The following is a 25,474-nucleotide window of genomic DNA, read 5'->3' on the forward strand; positions in this document are numbered from 1 at the left end:
AAATTGGCCCTAGTGTGTGCTTGGTGTGTGGGTGTGTTTGTGTGTGTCCTGCGGTGGGTTGGCACCCTGCCTGGGATTGGGTTCCTGCCTTGTGCCCTGTGTTGGCTGGGATTGGCTCCAGCAGACCCCCGTGACCCTGTGTTTGGATTCAGCGGGTTGGAAAATGAATGAATGAATGAATCTGGAACAGTATAGTGTAGATAGTGAAATGAAACTGCTCTCTCACAATGTCGGCATAAGCATCAGGAAATAATTTATTTACTTTAAATGCCAGGTACATTTTGTGAAACAATGCTAAGTACATACCATTAATACACCATAAGACCACCAGTCAGCACTGAGGCTGTGACCTTGTCTATTGACCACCTCAGGTGCCATATATTCCACCGTTCCACAGAATGAATACGCCTTCTTTTCATGGTCCACTGCCTCTTTGCTGAGACCAAAGTCTGCACATCAAATAATGTAAATGAAGGATTGAGAAATAAATTAATTAATTAAATATATGTTAAATGTGCTTTCCATAACCAAAGGAAATAGTTAAAAAAAGACCAGAAATAAAAACACAATCACAGTAATAAAATAAAAAAAATATATATACACTATAAAAAATTAAGTCAAGGAGTACTGAAATAATTTTGAAGCACTTTTTATATTTCAGTCAAACTTTACAGAAAATATTTGCAACTTACTCTGTATTTAATTTGACATGCCCTATTTGCTACTGCAGAACCATGGGGGAGGGGGGGCACTTCCTAACACATGTACTGTAGGCCCTCAAAATAGAGTTGTGTGGTTACTTTCATTTATAAACAACAGCCAAATACTGTACTTCTAATGACAGAAAAGCAGTTGGCAAGGCATGTTCACAAGCAGTTAAAAGATGTATACAGAAACAATGCTATTGATAAAAGTATGTCAAAGTGTGGGTTCTGAGAAAGGTCAAGCAGAGCAGCTAATTGATGCACCTCACTCTGAGTGGCCAACAATAGCAGTTACCCTATTGTTGCTTTAATATTACTACATCAGGCCTCACCACTGATCATAATATTGTGCAGAACGAAGTGTGTGCAGATGTCCTGTCTCATTATGAGGCCGAGGACTGATGACTTTTGACACAGATTGTCACTGGGGATAAAATATGGATCCATTGCTTTAAATCAGAGAATAAAATACAGTGAGCAGAATGACATCATCTGAGTACTTGTTGGAAGATGTTTTTCAAAATTTACCCTTTAGCAAAGAAAGTCATGGCTACTGTTTTTAGGCTGAAGAAGGCATGATATAAATAAATATCATGCCATGTGGTCAAACCATTACCTTAGATCAGTCTATAAAGGCATTTAAGGAGAGAGTGCTCTCACAATAATGCTGCTCAAATATTTGAGCAGGAAAACACAGGAACTAACAAAAAAACTTGAATGAACCATTTCTCCCCATCCACCTAACAACTCAGATCTTGCTGCTCGGATTTCTGCCTCTCTGAAGCTCTCAAAGATGGGAAAAGGTTTGGGAGTGATGACAAAGTTACTGAAGATGTGGCTGTGAACTTCTTAAGTCCAAACAATAAGACATTACAATAGTGCAAATTGGATGAAATAAATATACTGATATAATATTCACTCTCCATCATGAATGAAGTCTGAGGCTAATACAGTATTTTCAAATTTAAGAATAATAATTTCATCCTTTTTTTAACATGTGGCTTAAATGAGAAAAAAGAATTAGAAATGATGTCCAAATTATTGGTATCATCTGCATAACCCAAGATGACTTGTATTAGGTGTGCCATCATACAGGTATATGCATTTAAAATGTTTGATATGGGGTCTTCAAGATGATAAACACTTTGGACTGAATACTTCTGTGAACCCTGTAGGAAAGAGTTGAATAGTGTGGGGTTCCTGGGCCACTAATGCATTCCATTTGGCACCTATATTTGTGAAACAGGTGTTCAGTTCACATGCTTTGCCTTGACTCTGTTCGATACGAGTGTTAGACTGCATCAAGGGTCTGTCTTGTCTTATGTTTTTCATAGATAGGATATTACGGCACAGCCAAGGATGGGAGAGAATCCAATTAAGTAATGAAAATGAGTATATCTCTCCTTTTGGCAGATTATGTTATCCTCTTCTGTGTCCCATTGGAATGGTCTGTGGATGACAATTTGCAAATACAAACCTGAGATCATAGTCTTTTTATGGAAAATAATTGCTAGTTCTCTTGATTTCAGGAGTGTCCCATATAAAGGAGTTCAAGCACTTTCAAGTCTTGTAGATGAATATGGGGAGAGGTGATTGTGAGATTAATTGATGAAAATGTGCAGCAGCAGTAATTTTCCATACACTGTACCAGTGGTGATTAACTCTGTGGATGAAAAGCCTTATTAACCATTCAGTCTATATCCCCAAATGGTCACAAGCTATGGGTTGTAACGGATGAATACAAGAGGCTGAAATGAGGTTTCTTGGCTCACAGTCTGTGACAGAGCGAAAACCTCACCAATACAACAGAATTTTCCAGACATTCTTATAACGCATACAGTTAAGTCCTCAGACAAAGATTTTGATTAACCACTCTGCCTACATACCCATCCTACCCTCTGGTCATGACCTATGAGTAGTGACCAAAAGTATGATATCAAGCAGTCAAAATGAAGCTTCTGTACAGGATTTCTGGGCTCGCTCTAAGTTCCCCAGATCTAAAGGAACAAGTTGAGTTAGTTTGGATATGTAGTTAGAATAGCCTCTTGGCCCTCATGCTTACAATTCTAATAAAACATTATTATATGCACAAATTCGATATTCCAGAAGTACAAAGTAAAACAGGATTTGCACCAGATGATATTTGACTGATTTTAATCATATACTAGTAGATTAACAAAATTGCAGAAAAACCCCCATCAAAACACACTCTGAATTTCAAAAATCTCATGTACCTGTAAGCTTAATATGTCCATCTTCATCTAACAAGATACTGGAAAAGAGACAAAGACATTTTTAGTAAAATTGTAAATCAAAAGTTCACAGTATATTTTAAAATATGACATGGCTCTGTTTTAACTAAGACAATATACAATTTACTGAACAAATCAAGCAAACACTGAAATAAATCATCATAACACTGGAGAATGCCAAATCATTTATACTCCTGCTAATTACATTTATTCATCATTTAGATGAAACAACATGCATCCAAAATGAGGACAACGGATCACAACCAAAACCTAAACAGCACTATTTGCCTCATACTTTGCATGTTGTTGATGGAAAGGGAAATGGAGGTGGTGTTACCAAACATGGTTCTCATTCCAACAAAAAGGTAAGTAAAGGAAAATGGTTCACATTTCATAAAATAAAATTTTTTTACATATAGAGTAATTTACACATTTATATATAAATATATACATACACACATATATAGAAGTAATAATGTAAACTGGTATTGTTAATTTACTTTGCATGTGCTTTCTGTTTTAGTTAACAAAATGTTGCAATACTATTTATTAAAATATAGTGGCTGTTTGGTCTAGGATTGTGTTTTAAGTTAATAAACATTTTAGAAATAAAATATCCAGAAAATGCTAAAAATTACAAAAACGAAATATAAAAAGACAAAGAGAGACTAGAAAAAAAATCTTTGGGGAAAAAAAAATCCTGTGAAATTCTGAGCAAGTTTCCTAAACATTCATCTGAAAATTCTAATGCTGCTGTGATACTGCATCAATGTAATGTAACAGTTACTTTTAGGAAGATTTTACTGAAGTTACTCAGTTTACGCAGTAAAAGAAAATAAAAACCTGTATTCAGTATTTTGTCAATCTGGATGAAACATTTTGTATTTATTTAACATTGCTAGTTACTGACTCTGGAGAGAAGTCCAGAACAAGAAACAGAAAAGAGAGAGAGAGAAATGTGTCACTGATGGTGGTCCAAACCTTATCTCGAATATGCATTTTCTGGTATACAAATACTTGCATATGGATTACTGACTTTGTGTAACTACAGTAAAAGGGCCAATATAGTATGTATCTAAATAACACTCTGCTGTTCAACTGGCTAATTTAGACATAGAAGTTTAACAACAGAGTCCATTGTGGAATAAACTACAGGACAAGAATAAGAATTGTCAATATTTAAGTTTGTGACAAGGATAATAAACAAGCCATACTTTCAATATTCAGTTAAATTCTCCTAGAAATGTGTGTGTTTAAAATTAGCATCTTTAAAATAATGGAGGTGGTCACAGGCAGGCACTAGTGTATTTGAGTGATGTGTAAGAAGTACAAAATATTGTCTGGTTTCTCTGAATATTTATAGCCAAGGGACACAGAATAGTTGTTTTTACAAGTAGGACCACACAACAATTCAAAGGGTCTAATAAGACTGTAATGTATGAACCACTGGATTAATTTGGCCTTGACAAACCAGAAGGACATTAAAAAACCCTGCTAATGTGTGATGGTAAGAAATAATACTGAAAAAGTTAGAACCTGTTTTGAATAATGATGGACTCAACTTGAACATGACAGTTAGAGTAAAGTGACAAGACCTATCACAATTGTGTTGAAAAACTATTCCACCACACATTCAAATTTGAGAACTTGTGTATTAGGAAACTATGCTTCACACATATTTGTGCCTTGTACTTTTCCAAAAATGACCTTCAGCTGCTCAAGAGCAAGTAAATTCTGATAATAAACAGTAAGTGTGTCAAAGAATAGGATAGAAACTCATTTCAACAGTGTGGAGTAATTCTTGTCTACATTAACATGCATACTTCTCTGGCTTGAGGTCACGATAAATGATTCCAAAACTGTGCAAATGGTCCAAACCCAGAGCAAGCTCTGCTAGATAGAACTTAACATCTTCTTCTGTAAACATCACCTAGAAAACAATAAAAAATAAACACAAAACACTGTGGCTACAAATTCTGGTTTCAGAAAAGGACAGTACATAACATCTATGGGTGCTTTAGAGTGAATTAACAGACATTCTCACACAAAGATGGTTATCAGACTTTATACCACCAAAATAGTTTACACTGTTGAGTTATTGACCACAACACATTTAAAATTAAATGACATGTTTTTCTTTTTTTAATTTTATTGATTTTTTTATTTGAAGAAAACATTCCATATACTCAAGTCAAACTTAATAAACCGGAATTCATATGCTTATATATTTAATGTAATATACTGAAGCTTCTGTAAAATTAAGTTTAACATAATTTTAGATTAAATACTACCTCTTTTGAGAGTCTTGTGAAAAGGTCTCCTCCTCTGAGAAAGTCTAAAATAAGATAGAGTTTTCCCTCTGTCTGAAAAGCTATAATAAAAAAGAAATGTCAGTATAGCCAAAAAATTCAACCATCATCATATACATGTAAGTGTCTGTTACTCTGAATAGTTAAGTGAGGAGAAGATGAACTGATCAGCAAAAGGCATAACGTTAAAAATGACACATTTCTTGAATATTCTAAGCAAGATTACATTTTTATTTCCATCATTCACAGGTACAAAATACCAAAAAAAATTAAAAGGATCTGAAGCAAAAAAAATTAAAAGGATCTGAAGCAAAAGTTTGGGCACCTGACACGGTCAGTACTTAGTAAGACCCCCTCTGGCAAGTATCACAGCTTATAGTCACTTTATATAAGAAGCTAAGGGTGTTTCAGTTCTTACTTTAATTATTTCAGCTGAATCGTCCTTGCAAAAGGCTTCTAATTCTGCAAGATTCTTGGGCCATCTTGCATACACTGCTCTTTAAAGATCTATCCACAGATTTTCAATGAAGTTCAGGTTGGGGGACTGTGAGGGCCATGGTAAAACTGTCTGCTTGTGCCTCTTGAGGTATATTCCTTTGTAGATTTTGAGGTGTGTTTTGGATCATTTTCTTTTCTTTCATTCAGGCTGGTATTTATTTGAATCCATTCTTCCCTCTGCCAATGACCGTTCCCTATGACACTGGATGCAACACAAGCCCAAAGCATGATCAATCCATCCCAATGCTTAATTAGTTGGAAATGTGTACTTTTGCTGGAATTCACCACCCTTTTTTCACCAAAACATACCTTTGCATATTGTGGCCAGAAAATTCCATTATCACTTCATCTTTCCACAGGACTTGTTTCCAAAAATGCATCAGGCTTGTTTAGATGTTCATTTGCAAACTTCAGGAGCTGAATTTTGTGCCTAGGATGCAGGAAAGGTTTTCTTCTGCTGACTACCATGAAGGTCATATTTGAGGTGTTGCTGCACAGTAGAACAGTGCACCAACACTCTAGAGTATGCTAAATCTTCCTGAAGGTCTTTTGCAGTCAGATGGGGGTTTTAAGCTGCCTTTCTAGCAATCAAATGAGCAGTTCTTTCAGAAAGTCTTCTTGGTCTTCCAGATGTCAACTTGACCTCCACCATTCCTGTTAACTGTCATTTCTTAATAACATTATGAACTGAGGAAACAGCTAACTAAAAACACATTACTATCTTCCTGTGGACCTTTGTGAGCATCAATTACTTTATTTTTCAGAGTGCTAGAAAGCTGCTTAGAGAAGCCCATGGCTGCTGATGTTGGGACAATGTTTCAGGAGTCAGAGAATGTATACAACTTTGCAATTTGCGTCACCAGGGGTTTCCTAAAAAGTCCTAATGAGCTAATTTAGGTCTGAGACCTTGGTAGAAGTTATCTGAGACCTCTTGAGGTGCCCAACCTTTTGCATGGTACTCCTTTCCTCTTTTCACTGTACAATTGTACAAAACAAAAACAATACACTAATCTTGCATTAAATGCTGAAAGGGAATGTGTCATCTTTAACTATATGCCGTTCTGGTGATCAGTTCATCTTCTGCTCACTATTCACAGTAACAGACATTTTAAGCAAGGTATCCCAAACCTGCGCATGCAACTGTAGAGGACTTGTACATCTTTGGAAAAAAAATAAATCAAGCCCATAATATCTGTTTGTGTTAAGCTCTTAAATGACTGAGAAAATTTTTGTAAGTTCATTGAAGCTGTGTAAATGTCACTCCCACCTGCAAGTATGCAGAAACCGGTGTACTTGTTATCAAGATGCACTGTGTCTAGCCAGACTGGTGGCTGCAAATACCTGAAATGCTAGCAACATCATAGAACATCTTTGAAATAAAATCCTTGTGCATAGACAAAAAGGTACACTGTGATCACCTATCCATCCATTAACTCATCTTCTTAACCTGTTTACCGAAGCCAGAGTCACATGGAATCTGGAGCTCAACTCAGCAAGTACAAGACACAAAACAGAAACAATCACAGGACAAGACACAAGTCCACACACACACACCAAGGCCACTGCAGTATTAAATAAGTAAAAGTGTTCTACTGAAGCAAGAACTGGTGTTGTGAAGACTGTAGAATTTACTACATTTCTATATGATGTCAAAGCCCAATATATTATATCTGTAGGTATCAGATGAGGAATATGGGCTGCATTCCATTATAAAAAAATTAATTGTGTTGTTCTCTGGATATTATTATTGTTTAAAGCAGTACGCTAAAACCAATGAGTAGCTTTCACAATTACTTATTGTTCTGATAGGTCATTATAAATTTCAAATAACAACAACAACATTTATTTATATAGCACATTTTCATACAAACGATGTAGCTCAATGTGCTTTACAGGATGAAGGAAGAGAAAAAAGACAAAATATAAAAAATCACAAACAAAGAGAAATACACACTCAGACCTTTGCACACTTGATTCTTGTTACATAATAATATTGTGCACTTGCCTGCTTAATACATAATAAGCTTCAAATAGAAATAATTAAACCCATCAAATTAAAGTCTGAAGGCACCTTATATAAAAAACTAAATCAACAAGTTAAATATATTTAGAATAAGTTGCAACAATTATACTATTTATTGAATTAGCACTACTCACCATAGTGAAGTTTTACTATAAATGGGTGGTTTACATCAGCCAAAATATCCCGTTCCATTTTCGTTCTCACCCGATCCCTCACTGAAACAAAAATAAAACTTCTTAGTTTTAGCTTTTGCTTTTCACTGTCAATTTATAATGTGTTTAAACTTGCTTAAGCTATAGTAATTCATTGTCAGGGGCTATTTCTTCTGCATTGGGTACAAGGCCAAAACAAGCCCTGGATAGGACAACAGTCCATCACAGGGCCTAATCACACACACCCACAAGACCAATAGATCATACTGTATATTACTTATAAATGCCTTAAAAACATAAGATAATGTTGGCTAATACTAATAGGGAATAAACACATATTGTGGCCAAATCAGGAAACCAATCTGCTCACTCTTAATTGTATAGAGCTTGTAAATGACAGTCACAAACTTATTTTTAAACCCAAATTCTGAAAGCAAATGTCAAGTGTGTTATGCCTTTCAGTATGTCTTAGCAAAAGTAAAAAAAAACAAGATGTTAGTCACAAAATTATGCTTTTGATCATAAATACATAATAGAGGGCCAATGTCTAACCCAGCAGCATCAAATGCAAGACGGGAATTAAACCTGTACACGGCGCTAGTCCATCACTAGGCCCACTCACCCAGTTTTTTATGTCATAGAAGTCTAAACTCTAAACAAATTCAGTGTACAACGAATAAGCAGATTTCCAGAAATGTTTGGTTGGGTGACCCAGTACTAATTTAAAATGTATACAACACACTCAGTGTTGTAAAGTGAATGATACAAGCATGGAAGTATTTTCAGAATAATTCTAAAATATATGTAAGGAATTCCTCTTGTAGAATTGTGACTTTGGGGCGCTCCTGACATGGTTAACCATGCTAAAATTGCCTAAGGAGTGGCACCAGATAAAGAAAAATGTGTTACTGACTATGTTAGTCTTAAGTCAAAGTACCTCACCCAGAACAGGTTTAATGAGACACTTCCACAACTAAGCCTGGGAGTGAGATCTACCTGCAACTGCCCATTAGATGGGTCATACTTGTTGTCCAGTTGGTTTGATGTAATGCCATTTGGGGATAGTTCTTTGGTGGGGGAAAGATCTGAAGATTATGCAGGAAGTTAAAAAATACCAGTTAGTTGTAATTGGACAAATTCTCAGTGCACTGGCTCTGGAAGACGATAATTTGCTGAAAGATAATTCCTCTCATATTCTTAAGTTTACCTATAGAAGAGGCCCTGGGTAGGTGTGGGGCTAATTATAAACCCACAACTTGATACTGCACGGAAGGGATTTGTTCTTGAGGATGAGAGAGTTTTCAGCAAGTGAATTAATGTTTCAAAGAGGAAAATGTTGTTTGCGGGTGTTCATCTTTTTGGAGACACTGATATAAGTGCTCCAAAGATCACTGTATATCGATTATGTAGTCTTACTAAGAAGATCCAACAGTCATGCAGAAATACCTGGAGGAGTGTAATTGGGAGTGTTGAATTTTAATCGGGTCTCAGTAGTACTAGGGTGTTGTACCGTGTTAGCCATTATGAATGTAGAGAAAAGCCAAGCAAAATGACACCTTTTATTGGCTAACTAAAAAGATTACAATATGCAAGCTTTCGAGGCAACTCAGGCCCCTTCTTCAGGCAAGATGTAATCAGGTCTTATAGATTTTTCAAGCTCAAATACAAGGATTCTCATAAGTAAGTACATAACACAAGTACCTCTGACCCAAGACCAATGATCAGCTTTATAGTTGTGTGAGGTAATAACAGTATATTCTGGAAATTCAGGAAAAGAGAGGTGCTGAATCTGATCAACCACCTGATTCAGACAAATGGAGCACCTACTGGACAGACCAGAAATACCATACACCAGTCAGAGTTTGCTGGGAACAACTAGCAGTTACCCTTATTTGGGATGAATTAATCTTTCACCTTTGGCAGAGCTTCTCCTGTATCTCAGCAGAGGTCAATGACATAAAGTAAGAATGGACTATGTTAAAGACCTTAATAGGGGATAACAAGTTGATATGACTAGTAGTTTGCTGGTGCCTGTAATGATAGCAACATTTGCGGACAACAAGTGGAAAAGGATGTTGTCAAGTTGAAGAAAGAAATCTTAAGTGTAATGTTACCAGAAGGGTCTCTAGATCTGACGGACAGGCATCATCAGGAGAAAAATGCAGTACCCATCAGCACCCAAAGTGAAGGTCACTATAAGACTTCATTATGGTTTTATAGAGTTTCTGGCAAGCCATTCAGTCATTGAAGAAACACTGTCAGGATTACACCTGGGCTGTTCTTGTCAAAGGTGGGGAAGTCTTGAACACAAGTGGGGATATAGTTTAAAGATGGAAGGAATCAGACTGAAGGAATTCCTAAACCCAATGGATCTGCTGTCTTCAGAAAAAGAACAACTAGAAGCAGTGGCCCCTAAGACTGAGGTCACTGTAATGATGAAAAAAACCGCACAGAGGCAAAGCTGCAGGACTGAATGAGATCCAAAAGGAAAAGATGGAAGCATTGGACAGAAATTGAAGGAGTGTTTTGACAAACATGCCTCTTTAAGGTTACATGGAAGGCAGGGATGGTGCCTCTGGGATTGTATGCCTAAGTCTCCCTGGGGTAGCCTACACTATGCTGTAGTACTACAAATGAGAATCTGTCTGACTGCCTAAACTCATATTCAAAAAGAACAAATTATACTACATCCTCATTGTAGCACAATGGACCAACCTTTGCCTCTGCACAGATATTTGATGGGTCATGGAAGTTGCCAATCCTGTCTGAATACTGCATACTCTGCGAATTTGGAAGAGCTTATGACTATGTATCCCACAGTATCCTCATTAAGAAAGTGGGGTTCTTGGGCTGCTGCTGGGTGCTATTTGGTCCCTGTATTTATGAAGTGAGAACCTGCCATGGGAGGTGTACAAGACATAGCACACTGGGAAAGAACTCAGGGCAGACTCAGAACACATCTTTCAGCTGGCCTGAGAGTGTCTGGAAACTCCACAGGAGGTGTTGGAAGAAATTGTTGAATAACAACGATGGCCTAATCAGTAAAGCTTAGGATGTTGTCACTGCAACCCTCGGCAGGATTAATGGAGTGATAATGATGGTGTACAGTGTGCAGTATTACTTAATCATATTAGAAAATTTTCCAAAAAAATAGTAATAACTTGTGAAAGAAATAAAATTTGAAACACAGTTTGTATGTTGTACTTTGTAGACCTAACAGGAAATGAGTCAATATGAAAATGTATTTCTTCTTTACTTTGCACAGTTTAGAAATGTGTTGACCTTTTAACAACAAAACTAACAAACCATTGTCTTTAATAAGACATTTCTTATTTTTGTATTTTTCAAAATAAATACAGTAATAGCTCAAAAGGACTTTCTTTTAGATTTGTGTAAATGTACCATTCTAATCATTTTAAAGGGCAAGCAGTTCCAGTAAAGGTGGGTCTGTAGCACTAACAGAAAACTTTTTTGATTTTTAACATTTATGAAATGCTTATGAACATCAAAAGTGCAGTATATGAACAAATCAAATTAATAAACTATATAACTCACATTCAGAAGAGAATATAATGCATTTCACTTAATTAAATAAAGGAAGTGGTGACATAATCGTCTCCCATAACCAAATTGCTTAATGTAAAATTGATGGATTTTGCAATCAGAATGGTTGAGATTTACCTTTGAGAGTAGCCTTTTTCAGCACCTTCATGGCATAAAGCTGATTGTTATCAGGAGGGGTAACCTTCCTGACTAAAAACACCTAAATACAAAAGAAAAAATATTTGCAGGATTTTTTAATACAAACATGGCATCTTTAATAACATATTTTGCATTTTTAAATAGATGTTGCGGCTAATATAAAAATGCCCCATCAGGCTGAACATTTAAATTAATGCTGTACCTCCATTATTTTTACATGGATTCCTGAAAAGCAGCTAGAGCTGTGCATACTGTAAAATTCAATGTAGAACTATATTTTGTTTAAACAATTACAGCAATCTTCATGACTGGTTGTTAAAAACTAAAGCCATTCATTTATCTGTGACTTGCAGGGGCACATGACAACAATCCTACTTTGATGAAGTAAACTTCAATTTGACTTCAAAGTGTTTGTGAAAAAATAATATCTTCAGAGACAGAAATACACTGTATGATTTGCTTGTGGTTACTTGCACTTTAGTGCACTACAGATATACTCTCACGGTGTTAAGTTGCTAGCTGGCCTAGATTACCCAACTTTAATTTTCCCTAAAAACTATCAACCCTCAGTGAACAATTTTTAATCTCATCAATGTCAAATGGATATTGATTCTTCACTCTTTCTCACTGGCCTTACAAGCTCAAATAATTAATTATAAATCTCTCAATATCTTTATATAAAAACATGTTTACAGACCTACAGTATGCATAAATTGCATTATATTTTCAGGTAAGTTGTTACACTATAACTATACCTACAGTACGTCATTCCTCTGACTATGTGCACTGAGAATGACACCATAAAAAGAATTGAATTGAATTCAAAAAGTACATGAAATTAATGTAATTAATTTAAGTGCAAATTAATCTTGTGGATACCTTGCCAGAACATTCAATACATTAAATAAATTGTCTTCATTCATAAATAATAAAAAAAAACTTACAGTCCTGATAGCATTCTTTTTAATATACTAGTTTTCAAAATCTATTTGCTAATTATACTTAACGTTAAAAATATATGCATATTCCTTCTTTAAGAAAATGAGTCAGTTGGCTGAAAATAAATGCACTCTTTTATTTAACAAAATAATATACTATCTTTGATTTAAAATGTATTTCCTTTTTAATTGATTGTTGATGTTTAGACTGTATACACATTTTCCATGTTTATCTAATTTGTGTACATTTTAATATTATATCAATCAAAAATAACTTGACAACTTAGAGCTTTTGATAGGATACATGTATGCTGGATGACATACATGGAAACAATGTTAACTGCATGTATCATCTTGAAGAATATGGTTAGCATAAATCATGCTAGAAAGACTTGATAAGTGTGAAGTTAATATGATATTGTACTACTTATTTAATATATATTTAAAATTTTGGCAGACTGACACTCTGTTGGTGTATCCACATGCATTAAGAAGAAAAAAAAAATCACTCTAAAAAGAGATTCACAGCTGTACTTTAGGCCAAAGGTGACTTGTATATTGTAATATTAAGTCAGATTGTGAGAAAACATAGTTTAAAAGTTGGTTACATATTAGTTTAGGTACTGCATTATGTTTATATCTGATAACTCCTTCTAACACTTGGCCTTTCTAAAGCATACATAAAAATAGAAATTAATATTGAAATCTGAAAGTCTTCCAAATACCATTGAACAAAAATATTTAAGTGATCAAGAATTTAACTTTTTATGCCTGCATAATTCAATATGTGATTTTGGAAGGCCCATTTCACTCAATTTATTATAGTTTCATAAAGTAACAAATATCTAACCACTTCCAAGGCAGTTTTGAACTTAAGTATTTCTGTTGCCCTCCTCCATTGTCAACTGGCCATACCTCAATTATAATTAATGGACATATATTGTGAGGATTCATATATGTTAATCAGATTGAAATGGTTTTATTTTACTGTGTGATAAACCAAACCTGCATTTTTATGTGGGTATATTATGTACTTTGTAATATTTGTATTTTACCTATAAACGTATTACAATGCTCAGAGTTTGTACTTGGTGAAGAGGACTATACAAATATGAATCAGAATTAATATACTGTTTTTCTGCATGATAAATATGGTTTTGATTTGCGTCCCTTTCCTAGTTAAAAAAGGAAACTGACGTTGGCATCTGATTATTCAGAGGTGATTTAAAAAAACTGCCTCACATTGTTTGTATGTTCAGATTACCTTCCCAATAGATTTTCTTCCCACAGATAAGACAAATTCTACTCTTATACTATTTACTGTTTGTATAAAATTACAGCAAGAATTTTATTCTCCCTACTGGGATAACCTACAAGATTCTATATCAACTTCCACCAACAGAACACCCGATTCAAATAAATGAGGTAGTAACTAGTTGAATGAAGTCTGTTAGGCTGTTAGTGGAGTTTAACAAATAATATATTGTTTGCTACGGATATATTAGATGGTAGCTACAAATACTGGCAAGTATCGGGGTGAAATTTGGAAATAGCTAACCTAACATTTTCACAAACATAACATCATAGTTTTGTATTAACAACTCTATATTTAACAAGCAATAGCACACCCAACTGGACTTTCAAGATGTGTTGCACAAGAATCTTGGAGAATTAAAGTGAGACAATGTAGTGGAAGACCAGCTACTAATGTTTTTTCTGGGGCATGTTGCTGCTAAGAAACCTTTTCTGGATAAATGCATCAAGTAAAAAAAGATTGCAGTTTGTGGAAGACCATAAAATATGAAGTCATGAGTCCAGATTCATAAATTTGGTTCACAAAGATATCAGTTTGTTAGAATAAGAGATGATATGAAGTACATTAATGCCTGTTTGCAGTCTTCTATACAGAGCACAGTGGTGGCTCAGACAAAATGTAGAGGACCTGTTCTAAGTAGATGGTAATTACTGAGAAATATAAAATTATTTGGATTTAGCATTTTATACTTTTGGGAAAATAGCTCATTGGCCAAAATGTAATTTTTCGGCATGATAATAAACTCAAACACAATATGTAAAGTGGAACTCTACAGATTGAATATTAATACTATTAGGCTGGCAACCTCAGGGGATCAACTTCAACATGAGTGAAACTATGGGGATCACAAGGACAGAAAAAGAACAAAAAGCAGACAAAGCCAAAAGAAGAGCTATGGCAAAACCTACAAGAATCTTGGAATAACTCACCAAAAGACTACTTGAAAAAAAATCATACAGAAGTGTATCAAAGCAAATATCAAGCAGGCCACAATAAACACTTTGTGTTTACACTAGTATTACAGTGTTTTTATGAGCCAAAAACACTTACTGCTCAGAACAAGCTTCAAAAATACATTTCTTCAGTGGCCCAAGAATTTTGCACAGTACTGTAATGTCACAAAAAATTACTCCGCTGGACAAACATTAAATTAGTCACATTTATATAATTCTAACAGACTATTATAAATTTCTAAGCTCTGGAGAAAGTGCCAAGTGGCAGTGCTAATCATATCACAATACCAATATTCTCTTGGCAATACCCATTTAAAAGGGACAACTATATTGTGAATAGTGCTGGGCGGTATGACCAAAATTCTATATCACGGTATTTTTCAAGATTGTACCGGTTTCACGGTATTCGACGGTATTTTTTTCCCATGCATGAGTTAATAACATTTTCCACTGCAATTACTGCAGTAGACTGGCTAAGAATAACCTATTCCACTGTCATTAGAATTGTACATTGTACAAAAAAACATTTTAATGTGCACACAAGTAATAATACAGGTTTGCATGGCTCCATAAAGTGATAGTTTTCAAAGTGGGGGGGGGGGGGCACTAATGATGAGAAGGAATCACACTGCGTGACAGTTGCTGTCAAAATATAGAACCTTTTTATTGAACAAATTTTGCAAACCACTTAAACTAAAACTTTGACAACAAATTGTCAACCATCCAAAGAGGCATTTAGTCGTATTGCACTGAACATGTCTTAGAAAAGGAATAAATGGCAAATATTTTTTGTAAACCAACTACACTTTGTTAATGTTAACAATCTTTGTCCACTGACATGTTAAAGTGACTTTTTAAACAACTTTACCATCATTAAACTGCATAATATATAAAATAATAAATAATAACAATAAAATAAATAATAGTGCAACTTCCAGTAATAATACTATTACATCAAAACTTCAAGCCCAGGTACATTACGCAGTATTCACCAAACTAAAATAAAACAAGTGCAACTTGGAGATGACATCTTTAGCAACTGAACCGTCATTAAGGCAAATTGCATTTTATATATATATATATATATATATATATATATATATATATATATATATATATATATATATATATATAATAAAACTGCAACTTGCATTTAATAAATAATAAAACTGCAACTTGCATTTATAATACAGTACTATTTGTTGTTTAGTGGGTCAAAAAAAACAACAAAAAAAAATGGTCCGTTTTTAAATCCAGTTCGCCGTGTCTGTCTTCGTGGGCGTGATTGCTCGACCGCAGGGAGTTGATGAGGTGATTGGGGCGAGTCGCATCTGATCATTCTCAATTGCTTCGTCGGCTTAGTGTGGCGTGTGAATAAGGCGCTGAGCCCACGGACGGAGACGTATATTTATGGGCCGGCAGGATGGGGGAAGGAAAAAAGAAAAGATAGAACACAAGGAGGTTAAAGAAGGGAAAAGGCAGTCATGGGAGACGATCCAGACACCAGGAAGGAGAAGGCAGCACGAGCTGGGGCTCCGTGAGGGAGTGCAGGCTTAGGCGATCTAGGGGCTGGTTCACCCCACTGAGTAAGCGTGTGGAGTGAGGCGAGCGAAATGTAAGACCTCCAAATGGATCTGAGGAGTGACTGAGTGAGCACGAAGGAAGACGGGAGGTGTGCCGACCTCGGACGGTCTGGCTGCGCAGTGTGGCGGCAGCCAAAACAGGGATTGGCAGAAAGCAGTTCGTGCTGCAAAGGCTCCGTCAGCAACGCCAGTGAAGGGTGAGCCGTGGAGACAGAAGGTGGTGTGCTGCGATCGGGCGAGGAGAGAGACTGCATTTTAACGGATATATTTATTATGGATTTTATCCCCAGATTTCACTGGCTTTATGGATTTGCTATTTATTTGGGTACTGTATTTTTCTGAACACTTTCTGAACACTTTTGGTTTTACTTTGACTGTTTTTAACAAAAGCACTTGAGCACTTTCCAACATCCCCTGGCTTCAATGAGATTTCTCAGCTCATCTCGGTCATAACTATCGATGGTGTTGGTTCAACAGACTCCCATGTGGGAAGAGGGAGTCTGTAGGGGACCGGCACTGTCACAGTATTACACAATAACCAGATACATTACACAGTATTGAAAAAAAAAATAAAATAAAACAAGTACAACTTGGCTTGCAGTATTATCCAGTAGTATAGAAACAGTATTCATACATTTGAACATAATGCTCCACATCCGACCTTTTAAAACCAAAGTATCTACAGATAACAGACACAGCACCTTTTTTCGTCAAAAGTTCTTCCGTGTTATCATGTTCAACTTTATCGTCTGCTACAGTTGTACAGTCTGCACAGTTCAGTTTCAGAATGTTCCCTGTCTATTTTCACCGCTCAATACCTCCACTAACACATGTACTCTGTTGGATGCGTATTTTGCGGTGCACCAGTGAAAAAGGTCCCCCTTAAACAGTTTCCCGCTGCGCCACGTTCCGAATGTTGTTTAGGCTATTTAAACCGGTGTTCCGGTATAAGAAAAATCCATATCATAACAAAAATAAAAAACGGTTTTTGGTATGAACCGGTATACCGCCCAGCACTAATTGTGAATACGTTTTTTCTCTGCATTTTATTTACTACACCAGTGGTCTGAAACACCACTTTTGTCCCCACATGGCTATGGCCCCCCACCCCCATCAGTTTCACATTCAGTGAGTCATTTTACTTCTAATTTATCTAGTTTAATTAACTAGTCAGTCTTTTTTACCTCTTATTCTGCATTCAGCAGTGTCATTTTTATATTTAAAAGACATTCAGAAATATTTGTATTTTTGCTGTAGGTTTACAGTAATCCCTCCTCCATCGCGGGGGTTGCGTTCCAGAGCCACCCGCGAAATAAGAAAATCCGCGAAGTAGAAACCATATGTTTATATGGTTATTTTTATATTGTCATGCTTGGGTCACAGATTTGCGCAGAAACACAGGAGGTTGTAGAGAGACAGGAACGTTATTCAAACACTGTAAACAAACATTTGTCTCTTTTTCAAAAGTTTAAACTGTGCTCCATGACAAGACTATCTATCTATCTATCTAAGACAGAGATGACAGTTTCGTCTCACAATTAAAAGAATGCAAACATATCTTCCTTTTCAAAGGAGTGCGCGTCAGGAGCAGATGTCAGAGAGATAGAGAAAAGCAAACAAATCAAAGCTGTTTGGCTTTTAAGTATGCGAAGCACCGCGGCACAAAGCTATTGAAGGCGGCAGCTCACACCCCCTCCGTCAGGAGCAGGGAGAGAGAGAGAGAGAGAGAGAGAGAGAGAGAGAGAGAGACAGAGAAAAATCAATACGTGCCCTTTGAGCTTTTAAGTATGCGAAACACCTACAGCATGTCGCTTCACGAAGCAGCTGCACACAAAAGGTAGCAACGTGAAGATAATCTTTCAGCATTTTCAGACGAGCGTCCGTATCGTCTAGGTGTGCGAACAGCCCCCCTGCTCACACTCCCTACGTCAGGATCAGAGAGAGTCAGCGCAAGAGAGAGAGAGAGAGAGAAAAGTAAGCTGGGTAGCTTCTCAGCCATCTGCCAATAGCGTCCCTTGTATGAAATCAACTGAGCAAACCAACTGAGGAAGCATGTACCAGAAATTAAAAGACCCATTGTCCGCAGAAATCCGCGAACCAGCAAAAAATCCGCGATATATATTTAAATATGCTTACATATAAAATCCGCGATGGAGTGAAGCGCGATATAGCGAGGGATTACTGTATATGCTCAACTCAGTTTTGTTGTTTTTCATTTAATTTATGTTTTATTCTCTTTTCTCCCTTAATGGTATCCTAGTAATGACAATTTGCAACAAGCACATCAGACACCCAGAAAATTACACTGAATACTGAAAGGTTATAACTACTTCAGTATAAGACCCAATAAAGTGTTCATCAGTAAATAATGGACTACTTGGATAAGAAGACTGAAAATCATCTTGAATAATAAAAAAACACTAAATAATCCCAAGTAACAGAACATGAATGGCTGGTACATTCTAATATAAATTTATTGGACTTGAAGATTTGTAATTTGTACACTTCTACATTGATCCCTTAATACACAAACTGAAAAATAACACCTTGCTTAAATAGGCTAGGAATTCAATTAAGGCCTGAAGTTGGTTAGAACAAAACACTGCAACCACATGGAGTCCCAGGAATGAGTTTAAGAACCAGTGCTCTACACAGTTACCATACATCTTCACAGGATCGTATTTGCATATCTCACAGCCATTGCTTAATAACCTGTGAAATTAATAGCACACAGTTCATATTAGGGCAGCACGGTGGCGCAGTGGTAGCACTGCTGACTCGCAGTAAGGAGACCTGGGTTTGCTTCCTGGGTCCTACCTGTGTGGAGTTTGTATGTTCTCCCCGTGTCTGCGTGGGTTTCCTCCCACAGTCCAAAGACATGCAGGTTAGGTGCACTGGCAATCCTAAATTGTCCCTAGTGTGTGCTTGGTATGTGGGTGTGTGTGTGCCCTGCGGTGGGCTGGTCCCCTGCCCGGGTCTGTTCTTGCCTTGCACCCTGTGCTGGCTGGGATTGGCTCCAGCGGACCCCTGTGATCCTGTGTTAGGATATAGTGAGTTGGAAAATGACTGACTGACAATTCATATTATTACATATAGCAATTTTAAATATAATAGAAAAGTAGCAAGTGATTTAATTTTTTAACTGAAAATGTTTGATCATTCAACTGTTCATTAAATAAGGGACCTTGCCATGCTTGTGCAAGGCACATTATGTCATTGTTTGCAGATATTAACTATTATTATCAATATTAAATGCGTCATTGTGGACTGCGTATTCCATTCCATTTGAACTCATACAACCTGATTATATCTTTTACTGACATTTAATATTATTCTACATTGCTTGCTTTTCTTTTTTGTAATAAATTCTTGATTTTTGTATTCATTATTATTACTGTATCAGACTGTGAGAAAGTGCTTTTATGCTCCTAGAATGCTTAGAAAGTTCTTTATTCCTGGATATTTCTAGTATGTGGAGGCTCTTAGTTAAAAAAAAATATTAGGTTGTTCCACCAAAGCAGCAGTATCTTAAAGTTATAACAAGTGTAATCACACTCTGACATTGAGATTCTACAACTACTAAACCAAAGACACACTGGAGCTCCACAGTTACTGACTTGCTCAACTCTGGGACTTTTTAAAATGCAAAGCATTTACACTTCCACCTTCTAAAGGCGCTGAAAAAATTTCGCTAAGTAAGAACACTAAAAGCATCTTAGATTACTTTTGCATTTCTTTTTGTTGAATTTTTCAGGGAACTGACAGTTAATTTGTATGTTGGAAAATTCTTAAGCTAATTATAAAATTATTTTTTGGGTTATGATTAGTTTTTGATGTTATTTTGCTGCTATTGTGGCTTTGAGATGGCACTTTAAATGGAACAAACTTTTCACAGTGTTTCTCTCAAACAGTGAACATGACTCATCTGTGGGGCTAATGCTCCCTGCTGGACACGGGTATGCTTGTCAAACTTTAAAAATGATTTGTCCAAGCCAAAGAATATCTAAGATGTAAAAACAAACAGAGAAGGTAACATGTTCTATATGATTATTGAAATTACATGCTGAATAGAAGTTATAGAAATTGGCAGATGTTTTAAATATTCCTTTTAAGGGAAAAACAAGAGAGTCATCAAGGTTGTTAGCATAGCTGCTGCACTGACTAAATCTTGTATATTTTACCACATCAAAAAGGCAAAACTGAACTCTATATAAAAACAAAAAATCATTCAAAGCTAAAAATCCTTTATGTTAAAATGCTGCACTAAATCCAATTCAGTTTCATTCTAAAAAGATAAGCAGTTGATTTAGATGCTTTTCATTTTTCAATGTTTCTTAAAATGTGCAACTGATGTATTAAAAAAAATAGTTACAGTGAAGGGGAGCCATGCTTCTGGAAGTTTATTGAAATGGAACTTTTGAGGATGTTGTTTGGTCATTTCCATGTCAGATATTCACTTACTCTCACAGAGACCAATACTGATAACCTCCATTAAAAGTTGTAGTGAAATCTAACTCTACTCATTATTTAGTGTCTAACTGTTAGGAAAGTGGCAATTTACTTCAGTTTATTCTTATAAACCTCTGGTTAGTTTAACCAATTTCGATAGTAAGCTGTCAGTTATCTTAAATTTTATAATATTTTCTAGGTCCCTTTTGGTATTCCTTCCTTACAACTGTTTTTAATAGATTAATTAATTTTAATATAGTTGCGCAGTGGTAGTGCTGCTGCTTTGCAGTAAGGAGACTGTGGAAGATTGTGGGTTCGCTTCCCAGTTCCTCCCTGTGTGGATAGCGCTTTGAGTACTGAGAAAAGCGCTATATAAATGTAATGAATTATTATTATTATTATTATTATAACCTGGAAAGATCGTTCAGAATCAACACTATACAGAAAACAGAAGAGAGAGAACGTGAATACAACTGTGGCAGTCCTGTGAGCTGTTACAACTGCAAGGACCTGTTATAGACAGAAAGAAGAGACCCCATAGGTCCATGAACTCCACTAAATAATGACATTTTAATCAAAAAGCAGCAAGCATTTCCATTTTCTGCTTACAAAAATATATATTAATTGCTTCCTTACATACTTATTACTTACATTAATAATAGATGACTAAACTCATACCTTCAATAGACAAAGTGCATTCACTTACACATCATAAGGTTAATAGAGTAAGCAACAAAAAAAGAGGAGAAATGAAGGCTGTGCTCTATATAGGATGCTGGTAGTAAAAGTTGGTGTGTACTACGTACACTTTGGCACTGACGCATTGGTAGCAAACTAGCACATGAATGGGTTGTGTTGGTTAATGGCCCTATTTGTACAACAGAAGGAAAAACCAGCTATGAAGTATTGTGACGGCTGACCCCTTACCCAGACCAGCCACTACACTACCAAGACTTACACCTTGGATTACCTGATGCTTCTTGCTCTAATAACAAGCCGTACTCCTGACAAGTTGTCTTATTTTTCCCGACACAACGAAATAACCAGAAACAGTAAACAGATATGTAAAATTAAACAGATATATTGGAAAATTAAAAGACAGACAAATATTCAATAACAAATATATATGTGCACGCAAACCACCACTATCCCCAAATTACCAGTGACTAATTATTATATACTAGGGGGCTCCGCCCCCTGCTCGCTTCGCTCGCCAACCCCTGGCGTTGGGACATGACAAAGAGTGAGATGTATGAATTAGATATAGAATAGTGTGCAGCTTTGGATGATGCGCATAGAAATAACAAATAAAGTATCAAGAAGCGGAAAGCAAATGTCTATGCGTTGGAATGTAGGTGTGTTGTTTTTATCAGGACGTAAATGTAGAACAATATCTCTGTGAAATGGAGGCTCACCATCTTTACTTTGAAAGACAATTGCCACTTCATTAACGACGGGCAGATTGTATCGTCTTGGATCTTGTTCTTTGTCCTTTATCAAGACCAAAGCAATTGTAGTTGCCGCTATACCTTCTGCATTTGCTTTTGTATTTGCCTCCTTTTCAACTTCATGTAGCATTTTTATAGACTTAGCTAATGGGTGATTGTTTATGACATGAGTGACGTTTCTCATTATAAGCTCTGTGCATTGTTTGTTTTCAGGAAGGTTCATGCGTTGATAGATTGCCTCATCTGGATCTAGGATGTAGATTTGTGCATATTTGCGTTGTTGATTTGTTTGAGGGTGCACTGTTCCAATGCGATGCAATATTTGTCCACATATGCGAAAGCAGTATGGGCCATTGCCTTTTGGTGGCCTGATATGTACTCCGGTAGATGCAAAAGCAAATGAACTATTGTAGGATCTAATGCAGTTCATAAAGTTTTTACTTTCAGGCACATCGTTAGTTAGAAGCTTCTTTAGATATTCAGGAAATGAATGTAAAGGAGGCAGTCTAATCTGACCTTTTTGACAACAACGTGTAAATTCATTATTTGTATTGCCAGTTGTTTCTTCTGTGAAGTTAAGTGAATGACAATGATTGCAAATGACATTCATTAATCCCAATGAATTTTCCTCAATAGTGGATTCCTTATTGAAGGCGTTTTCAGCCATTTTGCGTAAGCGTTTAACAGGTGTGTGGCGTTGATGTCCGCGATGGGCATGTTTCGCTTTTTGCGTTTGATTGCCTTTTTGTTGCATGTCCATTATTTGTGACGCGCTATTTTTTTCTTTTTTTTTTATTCGCCTCCGATTTGCGTAAAGTCCGTTTCAGTCTACGCCGTGCATTGTTTGTATCGAGCCTTGTCCGTGTTTGTATGTCGGTCATTTGAGCTTGGTGCTTTTCGCGTCTTGCTTTTTGTTTTTCTGTCAGTTCATTTGCGCGTTGTTCATGTCTCCGTTCATTTATTCTGTCTCTTCGCTCCCTTTTTCGTATGTCTGATACGCGAGCTCTTTCGGTTTGAAATCGTGCTTCTTTCGATGCAGCACTTTGACACGCGCGCTGAATGCGTCAACGTTCATTGTGTCTGTCCATTTGGGCACGTCTCTGTAACGGTGTCACTTGTGCTTTGCGTTTTTTGATCCGAGACATTTTTTCTCCCAGTGTTTCAGAAGCGCGTTTTATGCGCCGCCGTCTATTTTCTTGTTTCTTTCGTGTTCATGTGTTTGTTCCCGTTATCCTTTCCGAATCGTTTTGTACCCGGGACCGTGTATTCATGACTTGTTTCTTTCTCAGCATGCGAAATATGGATAAGTAATAAGGAGGATCGCACTCACTGTTAATATGTATCCTTTTCTGCAGTTGAACGGTTAATAGTGCTTTATTGAAAGGACATCCACCTATGCTGACACCTATGCCGACACCTATGCTGCCTAGTGTGAAGGTGTCGACGTTCACTTTAGAATATGTGGCTTTGGATGTCACTTCTTATGGATGTGTAGGGGGGATTGTTGTTGCGCGAGCGTCTTCTTTCTTTTTGTGTTCCTGTGTCTTGTTTGAATCCCCCTCTTTGTGTGTGTCCCGTCCCTTGCTTGTAGGGTCTGTGGGGCGGTTTTGTGTTCTTTTTTTTTGTCTTCCATGGGCTTGTTGAATCCCCCTCTTGGTGTGTGTCCTGTCCCGTCCCGTGCCTGTGGGGGGGGGGGGGGTGTGGTCGTGCCTTGCTATTGTGCGCTCGTCTGTTCTTTTTTTTTGGTGTGTTTAGTTTCGTGTGCAATGTGTTTCGTGCTTTGCCCGCGTTTGACTACTTTTTTATGTGCCTTTTCCTTTTTTCGGTGTTTGTTGCGACTCATTTCTGTGACTCCTTTTTGTATGTGCTCACTCCTTTTTTCTGTGGTCTTGTCCGCCTCTCGCGGCCCCTCATCCGCCTTTGTCGCCCTCTTTTGTCCGCCTTTCTCCGACTCTCGCGGACTCTTTTTGCGCCTGCGCCTCTCGTGGATCCTCATCCGCCTCTCTCGCCCTCTTTTGTCCGCCTTTCTCCTCATCCGCCTCTCTCGCCCTCTTTTGTCCGCCTTTCTCCGCTCCTCAGCCGACTCTCGCGGACTCTTTTTGCGCCTGCGCAGTACGTCTTTTTGCAGCTACGGCCCATTGCTGGATGTGCCTGCGTCCATCATCCGGTTTAGCATTCTCGGTTAGTAATATGGATAAGAATACAAATATTTACATTAAACCTTCCTTTGCGCCTAAACAATAAACAAAAGCACACAACACAAATACAAAAATGGATTGGATAAACACAGCAATTGAAAATGTGTCCCAAAATATTGAAACCGGCTGTAGTGATATTGTGCTTCCGCCCAACAACAAAACGACCTCACCGTAAAAGTCCTGGCAATGGCTGGAATGAATTCGAACTCCGGGGTTTCTCGGCTCTGGCTGTCGTGATGTAGGATCGGTAGTTGAAAAAGCAGACAGTGGAATAAAGCAATAAATAGCAGTGATGAGTTTGTAGATGGATGGTTAAATTGTCTTCTTTTCCTCTCTCTCTCTCTCCTTGCCTCTCCTTTCGCCTTCACTCCTCTTTATTAAATGTAAAATGTCCCGGATGTATTTGGTGTGTAAACGGGTGATTTCCCCGCTACAGTATGATGAAGACTTGTGACTAAGGCACTGCACTTTAAACTACAAGCCTGCTAGTTAATATTCACATTACCAGCTTATTATGTGACAATAAGGAAGTAACTTAATCTGTCTCCAATTAAAAAAAAAAATAGTATATAATATAGTATTATCTGCGGTGGGTTGGCACCCTGCCCGGGATTGTTTCCTGCCTTGTGCCCTGTGTTGGCTGGGATTGGCTCCAGCAGACCCCCGTGACCCTGTGTTCGGATTCAGCGGGTTGGAAAATGGATGGATGGATGGATGGATATAGTATTATAATATAGCTAAAGAAAGGTACAAAACAGAAAGCCAAGAACTGATAACATGTAAGTATCACCACTAAGACTTTCTCTCTTAATACTTAATGTGAAATAACACAACAAAACATTTTTTCTGCTTAAGAAATCAAGTATCACAGTAGGTTTATTCTAAATTCCAATTCACCTACTGTATTATCAACCTGCCTAATATTTTGAAGGACTGTGGGGCCTTGAGCC

General features: G+C 37.0%; 1 protein-coding gene across 4 annotated transcripts in view; it reads right to left on the minus strand.

The window, feature by feature from the left end:
- The window catches only part of LOC114665047 (ribosomal protein S6 kinase 2 alpha), a 254,431-nt gene that overhangs the window by 25,912 nt on the left and 203,045 nt on the right, over nt 1-25,474 (minus strand). For all 4 annotated transcript variants that reach the window (XM_051919087.1, XM_051919088.1, XM_051919089.1 and 1 more), the window contains 6 exons: nt 11,620-11,701; nt 7,921-8,001; nt 5,248-5,327; nt 4,780-4,886; nt 2,939-2,976; nt 307-449 (listed from right to left, as the gene is read on the minus strand). In XM_051919087.1, the coding sequence (XP_051775047.1) occupies nt 307-449; nt 2,939-2,976; nt 4,780-4,886; nt 5,248-5,327; nt 7,921-8,001; nt 11,620-11,701 (531 nt within the window). The remainder of the gene's footprint in view (nt 1-306; nt 450-2,938; nt 2,977-4,779; nt 4,887-5,247; nt 5,328-7,920; nt 8,002-11,619; nt 11,702-25,474) is intronic.

The sequence above is a fragment of the Erpetoichthys calabaricus genome, chromosome 14, assembly GCF_900747795.2.
Source record: "Erpetoichthys calabaricus chromosome 14, fErpCal1.3, whole genome shotgun sequence".
In the NCBI taxonomy this organism is placed as follows: domain Eukaryota; kingdom Metazoa; phylum Chordata; class Cladistia; order Polypteriformes; family Polypteridae; genus Erpetoichthys; species Erpetoichthys calabaricus.